Below are 14984 nucleotides of genomic sequence, written 5' to 3'. Positions count from 1 at the left end.
AGGCAATGCTACCAAATACTAATTGATTGTATGTTAACTTCTGACTGAGGAATGTGATGAAGGAAATTAAATCTGAAATAAATCATTCTCTCTACTATTATTCTGACATTTCACATTCTTAAAATAAAGTGGTGATCCTAACTGACCTAAGACAGAGAATTTTTATTCGGGTTAAATGTCAGGAATTGTGAAAAACTGAGTTTAAATGTGTTTGGCTAAGGTGTATGTAAACTTCCAACTTCAACTGTGTCAGAAAAATACATTTAGAAACGCATTGAATGACACATTCATACGTGGCAAAACAGATAGTCAAAAAATAAATCAAAAGGAAGTGTTTTGAAGTATGTATCCTTTATCTGACAGATATAGAAAGCTCAGATTTATATATATAAAAAAATATGTGGATTGACACGTACTCTTATGATGTGGAAAGAACCTATTCATCTCCAGTCATTTTTACAGACACCGGCGGAAGCAGTTGATTGAGACGCGGCCCAGAAGTCTCTCTTAAACACACAGACTTTGATGAACACAATTATTATGCTATTTAGATTTAATTCAAATTTTACAAGTCCCATCTGCCGATGTCACAGACGCTATCTTGAGTACAGCATTGGGACAATGTGCCAATGATGTGTTGAAATTGGTTTTCTGTCCCCAAACACCAGTCTCCTGTTATTCAAATTTTTCAGTGCACCAGGTATTCCTGGTTGGTCATGGTCTTATTTCAGACACTGATTGTTTGGAAATTGAAAACAGTATTCGGATCCCTTGATTTTTTCCACATTTTGTTACGTAACAACCTTATTCTAAAATTGATTAAATAGTTTTTTCCCCCTCATTAATCTACACACAATACCGCAAAATGACAACGCAAAAGCATGTTTTTAGTAATGTTTGCAAAAGTATTTTAAAAAAATCTGAAATATTACATTTACATAAGTATTCAGACCTTTTACTCAATAGTTTGTTGAAGCATTTTTGGCAGCAATTACAGCTTCGAGTCTTCTTGGGTATGACACTGCAAGCTTGGCACACCTGTACACAGCATGATTCTGCCACCACCATGCTTCATTGTAGGGAAGGTGACGGGCTTCCTTCAGAGGTGACGCTTGGCATTCAGGCCAAAGACTTCAATATTGGTTTCATCAGACCAGAGAATCTTGTTTTTCATGGTCTGAGAGTACTTTAAGTGCATTTTGGCAAACTCCAAGCAGACTGGCATGTGCCTTTTACTGAGGATCTGGAAGCCACTCCTCAGTGGCTGATTGGTGGAGATTGGTGGAGTGCTGCAGAAATGGTTGTCCTTCTGGAAAGTTCTCCCATCTCCACAGAGGCACTCTGGAGCTCTGTCAGAGTGTCCATCGGGTTCTTGGTCACCTCCCTGACCAAGGCCCTTCTCTATGATTGCTCAGTTTGGCTGGGCGGCCAGCTCTAAGAAAGTCTTGGGGGTTCCAAACTTCTTCCATTTTAGATTGATGGAGTCCACTGTGTTCTTGGGGACCTGCAATGCTGCAGAAATGTTTTGGTACCCTTCTCCAGATCCTGTCTCTGAGATCTACGGACAATTCCTTCGACCTCATGGCTTGGTTTTTGCTCTGACATGTATTTTCAACTGTGGGACCTTGTACAGACAAGTGTGTGCCTTTCCATCCATCTTGGCCAGGTCACAGTTGTTAATGAGAACTTGTTCTCAACTGACCTTCCTGGTTAAATAAAGTTGAAATAAAAAATCTAAATAAAAAAAAGTGCAATCATAAGTCTAAATACAAAATATGGAGTGAAACTGACCATGGTTCATGAGGAGAAGATTATTTTGAGCATTGGCGTTACATATGCAAGGAATTAGTTGTTTATAGTTTCCTTGTTTTTCGAGATATCAATACCAAATTCAGTGTGGTTCATCTTAGAGATGTATATGATAGCAATGACAAGCTCATAAGCCACTGTGGAGTGGATTTACAGTGGTTTCAAATCAGATTTTTGATTTGTCAATAACTCAGCCACCTTTTGACCAATCCCTTTTTTTAAACTAAACTAAGACATGTACCATGGACTTACATTCCACATTTGGTGTTATTTGGTCTTATGGTTCACGAGGAGAAGAATTTTGAAGTATTTTGAGAATATTTAAGCATATTAGCTTATGTGCTGATATGCATCTACTGGTATAGTGTGGCCATGTTTGTATTTTGTATTTATTATGGATCCCCATTTTCTGCTCTTCCTGGTGTCCATCAAAATTAAGGCAGTTATATAATTTTACAAAACATTTACAGATTTCACAAACACACTGTGTGCCCTCAGGCCCCTATTCCACCACTACTACATATCTACAATACAAAATCAATGTGTACATGTGTGTATAGTGCATATGTCATTGTGTGTGTGTATGTATGAGTGTGTGCCAATATTAGTTTTGCTTCACAGTCCCCGCTGTTCCATAAGGTGTATTTTTATATGTTTTTTAAAATCACATTTTACTGTTTGCATCAGTTACTTGATGTGGAATAGAGTTCCATGTAGTAATGGCTCTATGTAGTACTGTGCGCCTCCCATAGTCTGTTCTGGAATTCGGAACTGTGAAGAGACCTCTGGTGGCATGTCTTGTGGGGTATGCATGAGTGTCCGAGCTGTGTGCCAGTATTTCAGCTCAGTGCATTCAACATGTCAATACCTCTCACAAATACAAGTAGTGATGAAGTCAATCTCTCCTACACTTTGAGCCAGGAGAGATTGACATCCATATTATTAATGTTAGCTCTCTGTGTCCATCCAAGGGCCAGCCGTGCTGACCTGTTCTGAGCCAATTGACATTTTCCTAAGTCCCTTTTTGTGGCATCTGACCACACGACTGAACAGTAGTCCAGGTGTGACTAAACTAGGGCCTGTAGGACCTGCCTTGTTGATAAGTGCTTTTAAGAAGGTAGAGCAGCGCTTTATTATGGACAGACTTCTCCCCATCTTAGCTACTGTTGTATCAATATGTTTTGACCACGACAGTTTACAATCCAGGGTTACGCCAAGCAGTTTGGTCACCTCAACTTGCTCAATTTCCACATGATTCATTACAATATTTCGTTTAGGTTTAGGGTTTTTTGAATGATTTGTCCCAAATACAATGCTTTTAGTTGTAGAAATATTTGGGACTAACTTATTCCTTGCCGCCCACTCTGAAACCAACTGCAGCTCTTTGTTAAATGTTACAGTCATTTCAGTCTCTGTAGTAGCTGACATATATAGTGTTAAGCTTTACTCGTTACTAAGGATTGAAAAAGGTAAGGGGCCTAGACAGCTGCCCTGGGGAATTCCTGATTCTCCCTGGATTATGTTGGAGAGGCTTCCATTAAAGAACACCCTCTGTGTTCTGTTTAGCAGGTAACTCTTTATCCACAATATAGCAGGGTGTGTAAAGCCATAACACATACGTTTTTCCGGCAGCAGACTATGATCGATAATGTCAATTATTAAATTTTTTGCTTACGGCACCTGGTATTCCCAGGCGGTCTCCCGTCCCAGTACTTATCACACTGGTATGGTATTGCCAGAAGCATACCCAGTTTTCTCCCTGAATTAGATCCCTTGGCTCATCTCTGCAAGGGTCAAGTCATGCATCGTCCAAAACATGACCCACCTGGGCGCCTACTTCTTATTGCAATGCTCGCTTAACCCAGAAGTCAGCCGCACCAATGTGTCGGAAGGACACACAGTTCGACTGATGACTGAAGTCAGCTTGCAGGTGCGCGGCCCTGTCACAAGGAGTTGCTAGAGCACAATGAGCAAAGGATGCCCCTAAAAAGTTTCAAGTGAGAAGTGGATTTACAAAGGAGTGGATTTACAAACGATTTAAATGGGCACGCAAAGTCTGATTTCCTGATTCATCAATAACTCAAGCATCTCTTAACCAATCCCTTAGCTCAAACTAAGTTAAGAGATGTATGGTCAATGAGAATACATTTTTCAAAAGTTTTCCAAAATTTCCAAGATGGAGGAAAATGTATCCTGACGGACCTTGTGTCCTTGAGACACATTTCTTCAGCATGAGGAAAGACACCTACATACAACATTTCAAGTTTCTAGGTCAATATGGGTTTTGGCCTCCCGAGTGGCGCAGCGGTCTAAGGCACTGCATCTCATTTCAAGAGCCGTCACTACATTCCCTGGTTGTATCCCATCCGGCCATGATTGGGAGTCCTATAGGGCGGCACACAATTGGCCCAGCGTCGCCCGGGTTTGGCCGGGGCAGGCCGTCATTGTAAATAAGAATTTGTTCTGAACAGACTTGCCTAGTTAAGGTTAAATAAATTAAAATAAAAGAATTGAGCCTGCTTATTACAGCGCCACATCAAATCAAATTTTATTTGTCACATACACATGGTTGGTAGATGTTAATGCGAGTGTAGCGAAATGCTTGTGCTTCTAGTTCCGACAATGCAGTAATAACCAAGGAGTAATCTAACCTAACAATTTCACAACAACTACCTTATACACACAAGTGTAAAGGGATGAAGAATATGTACATAAAGATATATGAATGAGTGATGGTACAGAACGGCATAGGCAAGATGCAGTAGATGGTATCGAGTACAGCATATACATATGAGATGAGTAATGTAGGGTATGTAAACATTATATTAAGTGACATTGTTTAAAGTGGCTAGTGATACATTTTTTACATACATTTTTCCATTATTAAAGTGGCTGGAGTCGAGTCAGTATGTTGGCAGCAGCCACTCAATGTTAGTGGTGGCTGTTTAACAGTCTGAAGGCCTTGAGATAGAAGCTGTTTTTCAGTCTCTCGGTCCCTGCTTTGATGCACCTGTACTGACCTCCTCTTCTGGATGATAGCAGGGTGACCAGGCAGTGGCTCGGGTGGTTGATGTCCTTGATGATCTTTATGGCCTTCCTGTGGCATCGGGTGGTGTAGGTGTCCTGGAGGGCAGGTAGTTTGCCCCCGGTGATGCGTTGTGCAGACCTCACTACCCTCTGGAGAGCTTTACGGTTGTGGTTGGAGCAGTTGCCGTACCAGGCGGTGATACAGCCCGACAGGATGCTCTCGATTGTGCATCTGTGGGTGGCATTATTTTTGACCAAGTCATGGGCTCTAGTGTATGTGTGCCAATTTAGAAAAAAAGTTAGTTATTTGAACATGTCCAGGATTTAAAAAAAATTTAAATCTCAGAATAACAATAGGTTTCACATCTTCGCTGTGAACCTCTAATTAAAATGAGACGCAGGAGTTGATGAGTGTTTGTGCCGTCTATAACATGAGACTATGGCAATGTGTATGGTATAATCTGTATGTTGTGTGTTATGCTTTTGCGTTTTTCTGACTGGTTGTCATTCATCTATCCTGACAGAGTGTGAAGATCCTGACCTACAAAGAGCCACAGAACCCAGAGTACAAGGAGTTTGTTTCCAACCTGAAGACGGACGCCATGAACATGTTCAACTTCACCGTAGAAGACTCGCTGGTAAGTGAGGATGGCCAATTGGTTGCTTGCTTGTTGGTTGATTGATTGATAAATTGATTGACAGGCAGGGTGATACCAGAATAGAAATAAGGTAGAAATAAGACAGTAAAAGTAAAACTGCATGTGATGTTGGCAGGAGATTGGTAGAGACAAAGAGGGTGTCTTTCTTATACATAGGATGGACACTCAAGAACATCCAACGTTGGAAAGGATTGTACCTCCTTCAGACCCACAGGCAGAATTAAATAGACAAAAAAAGTTGTTTTATTAGATGTACAAACACACCGATAAATTCACAGGTAGACTCGTAGACCGACAGAAATGGCATCGCCTCTTGCTGCTTATCTGCTGGCTCACAGTTACCGATGTGGGCCCAAACTGTACCACCTCTATCTGCCTTCACAATGCATGACCTTTCAAATGCTGCTGGGACAAGAGCTTGTAGAATTTTCATAATTTCTCCTCAGTCCTAATGGATCTCATGGTAAAAAAACAAAGGCTGGGTTCAATCTTTGCCAATAGGGATGTTCTACAATGTGATGTGTGTCAGGTTGTTTACACTGTATTGGAGTCAACAGAGTGATGGCCGACACAAGGTGAAGATTGATTAAAGGTGAAGATTGAAATAGTTTTTACCCTTCTATGCTTTGAATCTGAACTCTTAGAAAAAAAGGTGCTCTCTAGAACTAGGTAGAACCATTTTGAGTTCCATGTAGAACCCTTCTACCAAAAATAGTTATTCTACCTAGAACAAAAAAGGATTCTGCTATGGGGACAGACGAATAACCCATTTGGAACCCGTTTTTGTAAGAATGTAGAGAATGAACATTCTGGCGTTTTCCTTCTGGCTCCGTTTGGATTTGCTAGTATAGAATTACCTTAACCACATGACATTTGCAGGTTCTCAATGTTCAGATTTAGGAAACCTGTTTACCGGTATGCAATTATCAAATTTTAAGTGTACGTGTTACACTTCAATTCCAACATTTTCAAGTCAGTCAGCAATCGCCGTGGGACATCTAGAAATGGTCATTTCCTTGCACTTTTTGTATAATCCCTAAGTACGATTGTCAAGTAAAATTACTATTTTATTAGACTGTTGTCCCTTGCTTGCTAGCTAGCTGACTAGCTACGGCTACAGTCAAGGCAGTCAAGGCCTCTGCAGCCAGAATAACAGCAAAGTAGCTGCATTTGTATTTGTTTACACTGTTTTCTATTGACATTCCTTTCAATACATCCATAACAATGAGCTGATAATGCTGATTTTCTCTGGCATAGCTAGAAAAGTTTGCCTTCCCATCAGGACACTCGTTGACACTGACTGTTAATTGCGAGGGGATCACATTGCATAACAAACACTAGGGTAGAAGCTAGCTAAATAGTTTGTAGCTAGCAAACCTGACAATATGACAACTGAATTAAAAAATATCAGTAGCTGTAAACAGCTGGATTAAACTAGAAACATGTGGAAGGATTTGACAGCATAGCGGCGGAGGGGACCGGAGAACTATATGTTCATCACACAACGTTAGGTCATCAGATGCTCCAAAAAGTACGTCTCTGGAAAAACAAATCGATGCTAGCAAGCTATGTGTTTTCCTTGTTGGACCTGTGTTTACAATGTATCCAATTTCAGTTTGTGTGGTTGTTGGTTTAGCTTTCTGTAACTTTGTAGCAAGTACGGTCTGCATGTGCAGGCACGTATTGCGTCATGATTGCAAGGTGTCACGATATCTTTTACAACTGTGCCGTTACCCTGTTTTCTAAGTGGATTATTGGGCTTGCTGGAGTGTATATTTTCCACACAAACCTTGCTTTCGATGGTTGAAGTTATGCCACAGTTTTTATACTGCAAACAGGGATTTATCCATCAAATAGAGCCTGTAAAGTTACATATCTCCTCTTGGGAAGATTACGGGTCTTTTAGGTCTGCGGCATCATATTGTTTATGGAAAATAACAAACCATTGCTTTATAGCCACAGCTGGGCTAAGCTAATTCGAGTGACAGGGCTGTGTGACACACTCCAGTGTCTCTAGTCTCAGCCCAATCAATGGCACCTCAGTTAGGAAGCTAGAAAGCCAGTCACTAATTAGTGCAGCAGCAGTCCAGGGAAGGTAGAAAGTAATGCTTTTCCTCCCATTTGGCACTTGGGAAAACTTGCTGATATACTGATTGTCATAGCAACACGGACCCTAATGTAGAAATGGCAGCCATTATTGCACAGTGTACTTGGGCAGCCCCACTTATTACACTATGAGACAGGGGCTATAGTTCAGGCAAAACATCTATGTGGATTTGTCAGCTCGTGAAAACAGTTCCATGCATCTTTAGATCACATTGCATTTATGCGGTAGACAAGTTTCACCTAAATACACAAATTAAAATGCCTCTATGAAAATTTGGTCGATTACACAAATTGTGAGACATTCATAGTGTGAAACCATGTCAAGGTATATAAATGCTTGGCCGCCCAAGTTCAAACCGAACCCAGGTTCAATCCCAATCCGGCCGTGACCGGAAGTCCCATAGGGCGGTGCACAATTGGCCCTCATTACACTCTAGTGACTCCGCTGACTTCGGTTGTCAGTTGAACAGTGTTTCCTCCGACACATTGGTGCGGCTGTCTTCCGGGTTAAGCAGGCAGGTGTTAATAACCTCTACAGGATCAGTGGGTCCCCTGCCGGGACAGTTGAGCTAACGTAGGCTAATGCGATTAGCATGAGGTTGTAAGTAACATCATTTCCCAGGACATAGATGTATCTGATATTGGCAGAAAGTTTAAATTCTTGTTCATCTAACTGCACTGTCCAATGTACAGTAGCTATTACAGTGAAAGTATACCATGATATTGTTTGAGGAGAGTGCATAGTTATGAACTTGAAAAGTTATTAATAAACATAAATTAGGAACATTTGGGCAGTCTTACATCCAATGGTTCATTGGATCAGTCCAAAACTTTGCACGTACACTGCAATCAAAATTGCACCTGGGCTGGAATAATTCAATATGGCCTTTCTCTTGCATTTCAAAGAGGATGGTACAAAACAAATACAAAAAAACGAATGGTTTTTGCTTTGTATTATCTTTTACCAGATCTAATGTGTTATATTCTCCTACATTCATTTCACATTTCCACAAACTTCAAAGTGTTTATTTTCAAATGGTATCAAGAATCCTCCTCTGTTCCTCTGGTGATGTAGAGGTTAATCCAGGCCCTGCAGTGCCTAGCTCCACTCCTACTCCCCAGGTGCTCTCATTTGTTGACTTCTGTAACCGTAAAAAAACCTTGCTTTCATGCATGTTAACATTAGAAGCCTCCTCCCTAAGTTTGTTTTATTCACTGCTTTAGCACACTCTGCCAACCCGGATGTCCTAGCCGTGTCTGAATCCTGGCTTAAGAAGTCCACCAAAAACCCTGAAGTTTCCATCCCTAGCTATAACATTTTCCGACAAGATAGAACTGCCGAAGCGGGCGGTATTGCAATCTACTGCAGAGATAGCCTACAGAGTTCTGTCTTAATTTCCAGGTCTGTACCCAAACAATTCGAACTTCTACTTTCAAAAATCCAGCCTTACCTCTCTTATCCTACCTCATTTTCACATGCTGTATATAGATTTTTCTACTGTATTATTGATTGTATGTTTGTTTATTCCATGTGTAACTCTGTGTTGTTGTATGTGTCGAACTGCTTTGCTTTATCATGGCCAGGTCGCAGTTGCAAATGAGAACTTGTTCTCAACTAGCCTACCTGGTTAAATAAAGGTGAAATAAAAAATAATAATAATATGCATATTGCTTCAGGTCCAGAGCTACAGGCAGTTAGATTTGGGTATGTCATTTTAGGTGAAAATTGGGGGAAAAAAGGGGCGGGATCCTTAAGAGGTTTTGAGGAGTGTGGTTTGGAGGGTCATGTTTCGGAGGATGCATGACTTGACCTTTGCCTCTCCCGAGCCTGTTGGGGAGTTGCAGTGATGAGACAAGATAGTAATTGGATATCACAAAATTGGGGAGAAAAAGGGGGTTATAAAAAAGTTATGGAAAAAAAGGTATTTCAATGCTGTTATTTTGTTTGAATTGTATGTGGTAGAGTGACTGTGTGGCTAACGGGGAGTGTGGGTGTATGGAGCTACCTGGCTAATATTCAGGGGTGTCCTCTGTAAGAGAGCTTAAATTTGTACTGAACGTCCCTGGGTGGCGCCTGCTAAAGTGCTGAACGAGAGGTGTGGGTGGCTCTACCTTTGTTAGAGCCAGTGAGAGATGGTCTGTGGGGACGGTTGTTCGCTCAGGGACAAGCTCATGTACTTGTGTCTGTCTGTCTGTCTGCCTGTTAAAGGTCCAATGGAGCCGTTTTTATCTCAATGTCAAATCCTTTCTGGGTAACAATGAAGTACCTTACAGTGATTGTTTTCAATTCAAATGGACAAAAAGAAGCAAACATAGCTTCTTTGCAAAGAGCAATTTCTCAAGCAAGAATGTTGCTAGAATTGTCTGGGAGTGGTCTGAGTGGGGAGGTGAAAACTAGCTGTTATTGGCAGAGAGGTTTGGAATTCTCTTTCTTATTGGTCTATTAACCAATTTACCGTGATGTCGCCAGACAGGCCAAAACTCCATTCCACCAAAACATTCAGTCTTTTCAAACAGCTCTTACAATAAAAGGGCATTATCATAATTTTCACAATTTCACAGTATAATTCCAACCTCATAGTGTGGAAGTACAGTGCCTTGCGAAAGTATTCGGCCCCCTTGAACTTTGCAACCTTTTGCCAAATTTCAGGCTTCAAACATAAAGATATAAAACTGTATTTTTTTTGAAGAATCAACAACAAGTGGGACACAATCATGAAGTGGAACGACATTTATTTGATATTTCAAACTTTTTTAACAAATCAAAAACTGAAAAATTGGGCGTGCAAAATTATTCAGCCCCTTTACTTTCAGTGCAGCAAACTCTCTCCAGAAGTTCAGTGAGGATCTCTGAATGATCCAATGTTGACCTAAATGACTAATGATGATAAATACAATCCACCTGTGTGTAATCAAGTCTCCGTATAAATGCACCTGCACTGTGATAGTCTCAGAGGTCCGTTAAAAGCGCAGAGAGCATCATGAAAAACAAGGAACACACCAGGCAGGTCCGAGATACTGTTGTGAAGAAGTTTAAAGCATGATTTGGATACAAAAATATTTCCCAAGCTTTAAACATCCCAAGGAGCACTGTGCAAGCGATAATATTGAAATGGAAGGAGTATCAGACCACTGCAAATCTACCAAGACCTGGCCGTCCCTCTAAACTTTCAGCTCATACAAGGAGAAGACTGATCAGAGATGCAGCCAAGAGGCCCATGATCACTCTGGATGAACTGCAGAGATATACAGCTGAGGTGGGAGACTCTGTCCATAGGACAACAATCAGTCGTATATTGCACAAATCTGGCCTTTATGGAAGAGTGGCAAGAAGAAAGCCATTTCTTAAAGATATCCATAAAAAGTGTTGTTTAAAGTTTGCCACAAGCCACCTGGGAGACACACCAAACATGTGGAAGAAGGTGCTCTGGTCAGATGAAACCAAAATTGAACTTTTTGGCAACAATGCAAAACGTTATGTTTGGCGTAAAAGCAACACAGCTGAACACACCATCCCCACTGTCAAACATGGTGGTGGCAGCATCATGGTTTGGGCCTGCTTTTCTTCAGCAGGGACAGGGAAGATGGTTAAAATTGATGGGAAGATGGATGGAGCCAAATACAGGACCATTCTGGAAGAAAACCTGATGGAGTCTGCAAAAGACCTGAGACTGGGACGGAGATTTGTCTTCCAACAAGACAATGATCCAAAACATAAAGCAAAATCTACAATGGAATGGTTCAAAAATAAACATATCCAGGTGTTAGAATGGCCAAGTCAAAGTCCAGACCTGAATCCAATCGAGAATCTGTGGAAAGAACTGAAAACTGCTGTTCACAAATGCTCTCCATCCAACCTCACTGAGCTCGAGCTGTTTTGCAAGGAGGAATGGGAAAAATGTTCAGTCTCTCGATGTGCAAAACTGATAGAGACATACCCCAAGCGACTTACAGCTGTAATCGCAGCAAAAGGTGGCGCTACAAAGTATTAACTTAAGGGGGCTGAATAATTTTGCACGCCCAATTTTTCAGTTTTTGATTTGTTAAAAAAGTTTTAAATATCCAATAAATGTCGTTCCACTTCAGGATTGTGTCCCACTTGTTGTTGATTCTTCACAAAAAAATACAGTTTTATATCTTTATGTTTGAAGCCTGAAATGTGGCAAAAGGTCGCAATATTGAATCCCCGAGCTGACAAGGTAAAAATCTGTCGTTCTTCCCCTGAACAAGGCAGTTAACCCACTGTTCCTAGGCTGTCATTGAAAATAAGAATGTGTTCTTAACTGACTTGCCTAGTTAAATAAAGGTAAAAAAAACAACAACATTGTGACCTCAAATAAATAGAGACTGAAATGAGTTTTATTCCCTTTTCTACCACGATATATGCTTGTCCTTATTCTAGAAAATCCACCAGATTTACCCTGGCATTATGTGGCTGAGCGATGAGGAGAAACGGCAATGTTTTTTTGTCCATTGTGTATTTCCATTTGTGGAATTTTTTGATAAAGCCTGGAATAAAATAAAAATGGTGACTTATAATTCAATTATAAAAAATCTTTAGCTCCTATATGGCAAATGGCACTTATATATTGTGTAGGCCTGTCTCACACTTGAATCTTCTCTTTGTGCCAGAGTTGGTTCAAATGCCTTCCATTTCATTTGTATGTATTTATTTATCTGTATACACTACCAGTCAAAAGTTTTAGAACACTACTCATTCAAGGGTTTTTACATTAGTTTTAATATTTTCTACATTGTAGAATAATAGTGAAGACATCAAAACTATGAAATAACACACATGGAATCGTGTAGTCACCAAAAAAAGTGTCAAAATACATCTTATATTTGAGATTCTTCAAATAGCCACCCTTTGCCTTGATGACAACTTTGCACACTCTTGGCATTCTCTCAACTAGATGAACCTGATAGCAGGAGGCTTCTATGACGGCGTGATGCTTTACTCTCAGGCCCTGAATGAGACCATGACAGAGGCAGGGGGCCGGCCGCGAGGGGACACCGTCACCAAGAGGATGTGGAATCGCACGTACCATGGTGAGTCATTGCAGATACACACACACATGTGTGCGCACGAACACACACACACACAGAGGATGTGGAACCACACGTAACATGGTGAGTCAATGCAGATACAGTGCCTTGCGAAAGTATTCGGCCCCCTTGAACTTTGCGACCTTTTGCCACATTTCAGGCTTCAAACATAAAGATATAAAACTGTATTTTTTTGTGAAGAATCAACAACAAGTGGGACACAGTCATGAAGTGGAACGACATTTATTGGATATTTCAAACTTTTTTAACAAATCAAAACTGAAAAATTGGCCGTGCAAAATTATTCAGCTGTGCCACTAGAGATCCTAGTTCAAGTCCAGGCTCTGTCGCAGCCCACAACCGGGAGACCCATGGGGCAGCGTACAATTGGCCCAGCATTGTCCGGGTTAGAGGAGGGTTTGGTCGGCTGAGATGTCCTTGTCCCATCACTCTCTAGCGATTCCTGGAGGGCCGGGCATATGCACGCTGACACGGTCGCCAGGTGTACAGTGTTTCCTCCGACACATTGGTGTGGCTGGCTTCCAGGTTAAGTGGGCATTGTGTCAAGAAGCAGTGCGGCTTGGTTGGTTCGTGTTTCGGAGGACGCATGGCTCTCGACCTTTGCCTCTCCTGAGTCCGTACAGGAGTTGCAGCGATGAGATGACTGTAACTACCAATTGGGGAGTTAAAGGGGTAAACATTAATAAAAAAATAGCAACCAAAAAAATCCTTAATTTCAATCTTGATTTCATCAGACTTGTATCTGATGGTCTAAGAGTCCTTTATGTACATTTTGGCAAACTCCAAGCGTGCTGTCATGTGCCTTTTACTGAGGAGTGGCTTCTGTTTGGCTACTCTACCATAAAGGCCTGATTGGTGGAGTGCTGCAGAGATGGTTGTCCTACTGGAAGGTTCTCCCATCTCCACAGAGGAACTCTGGAGCTCTGTCGGGTTCTTGGTCACCTCCCTGACCATGGCCCTTCTCCCCTGATTGCTCAGTTTGGCCGGGAGGCCAGCTCTAAGAGAGTCTTGGTGGTTCCAATCTTCTTCCATTTAAGAATGATGGAGGTCACTGTGTTCTTGGGGACCTTCAATGCTGGAGAAATGTTTTGGTACACATCCTCAGACACAATCCTGTCTGGCATGGTTTTTGCTCTGACATGCACTGTCAACTGTTGGATCTTATATAGACAGGTGTACCTTTCCAAATCATGTCCAATCAATTGAAATTACCAAAGGTTGACGCCAATGAAGTTGTAGAAACATCTCAAGGATGATCAATGGAAACAAGATGCACCTGAGCAAAATTGCGAGTCTCATATCAAAGGGTCTGAATACTTATGTAAATAAGGTATTTCTGTTGTTTAAAAAAATATTTAATACATTTTAGAATAAGGCTGTAATGTAACAAAATGTGGACAAAGTGAAGGGGTCTGAACTTTCAGAATAAGCTGTAATTGGGTAAATTCTAAATAGAGTAATCCTGTTACCTAGGCATTCTCCGTGTGAATACAATGTAATGACGCACTTCAAAGTGCTTAAATATGCATAAAATATGCTAAAATAAATTAAAGTGCAGTAATTGGAGACCTGCAGTGACCACACACTGTCAGTGCTTTTAAACGCTGAAATGTTAGTCTACTACTCACAATGCGCTACCTGCTCTGCACAAAAGACCACCCGTTGCCATTCCATGTCTCCATAACAACAACCTAACCCACAAACCGACTACCCACCCGTCCCCTTACTTCTAAAACTGATTACACTGACCACTGTAGAGAACTCACAAGCACCTCTTGCTGTCTCCAATAAGCACTCACCAGCTAATCAAAGGGTCAAAAGGCATTGATATGATACAGCGAAGCAACTTAAGCAGTTAAAGAATGTTCAATATCAAAGATGGCAGCGCAAGCACACACATGATGTATAATCACATGTATTTGTGAAGATTTTAAATCAGTGAAACAAAAATATTGAACTAATGTGAGCATGTGTGTGCTGGCCACTAAACGTCCACTTATAGAAAAAATTATCAGCCTTTTGGGGGCACTAACAAAATGTTTTTTTTTCTGGGGGGGTCCCCCTACATAGGGGCAAAACACAGTCCCTCCAGGATTCTGCAATTCTTTGAATGCAATAATGTTTTTCAAAATCAACAATTTTCTGCATATTATGCGAGACATTGCAAATTTGATGAATCACTACACTATTTCCACTTAAAACAGTCAAAGCATCGCAATATTATCGCATAAAACGGACCCATCACCACAGTACAAAAAAAGGGCTCTCAATTTCAACCAATCACCCACCGTACATACAGTTGAAGTCGGAAGT

At 41.1% G+C, this 14984-nt stretch overlaps 1 protein-coding gene across 1 annotated transcript in view; it reads left to right on the top strand.

Annotated features, from left to right (window-relative positions):
* Positions 1-14984, top strand: part of LOC139373500 (atrial natriuretic peptide receptor 1-like) — a 119505-nt gene that overhangs the window by 50364 nt on the left and 54157 nt on the right. Inside the window, exons 4-5 of the mRNA XM_071114086.1 lie at positions 5361-5474; positions 12518-12653. Coding sequence (XP_070970187.1) covers positions 5361-5474; positions 12518-12653 — 250 coding nt within the window. The remainder of the gene's footprint in view (positions 1-5360; positions 5475-12517; positions 12654-14984) is intronic.

Source organism: Oncorhynchus clarkii, chromosome 18 (genome assembly GCF_045791955.1).
Source record: "Oncorhynchus clarkii lewisi isolate Uvic-CL-2024 chromosome 18, UVic_Ocla_1.0, whole genome shotgun sequence".
Taxonomy (NCBI): domain Eukaryota; kingdom Metazoa; phylum Chordata; class Actinopteri; order Salmoniformes; family Salmonidae; genus Oncorhynchus; species Oncorhynchus clarkii.
Note: the sequence above shows the minus strand (reverse complement) of the source record. Positions and strands in the feature narration are given on the sequence as shown.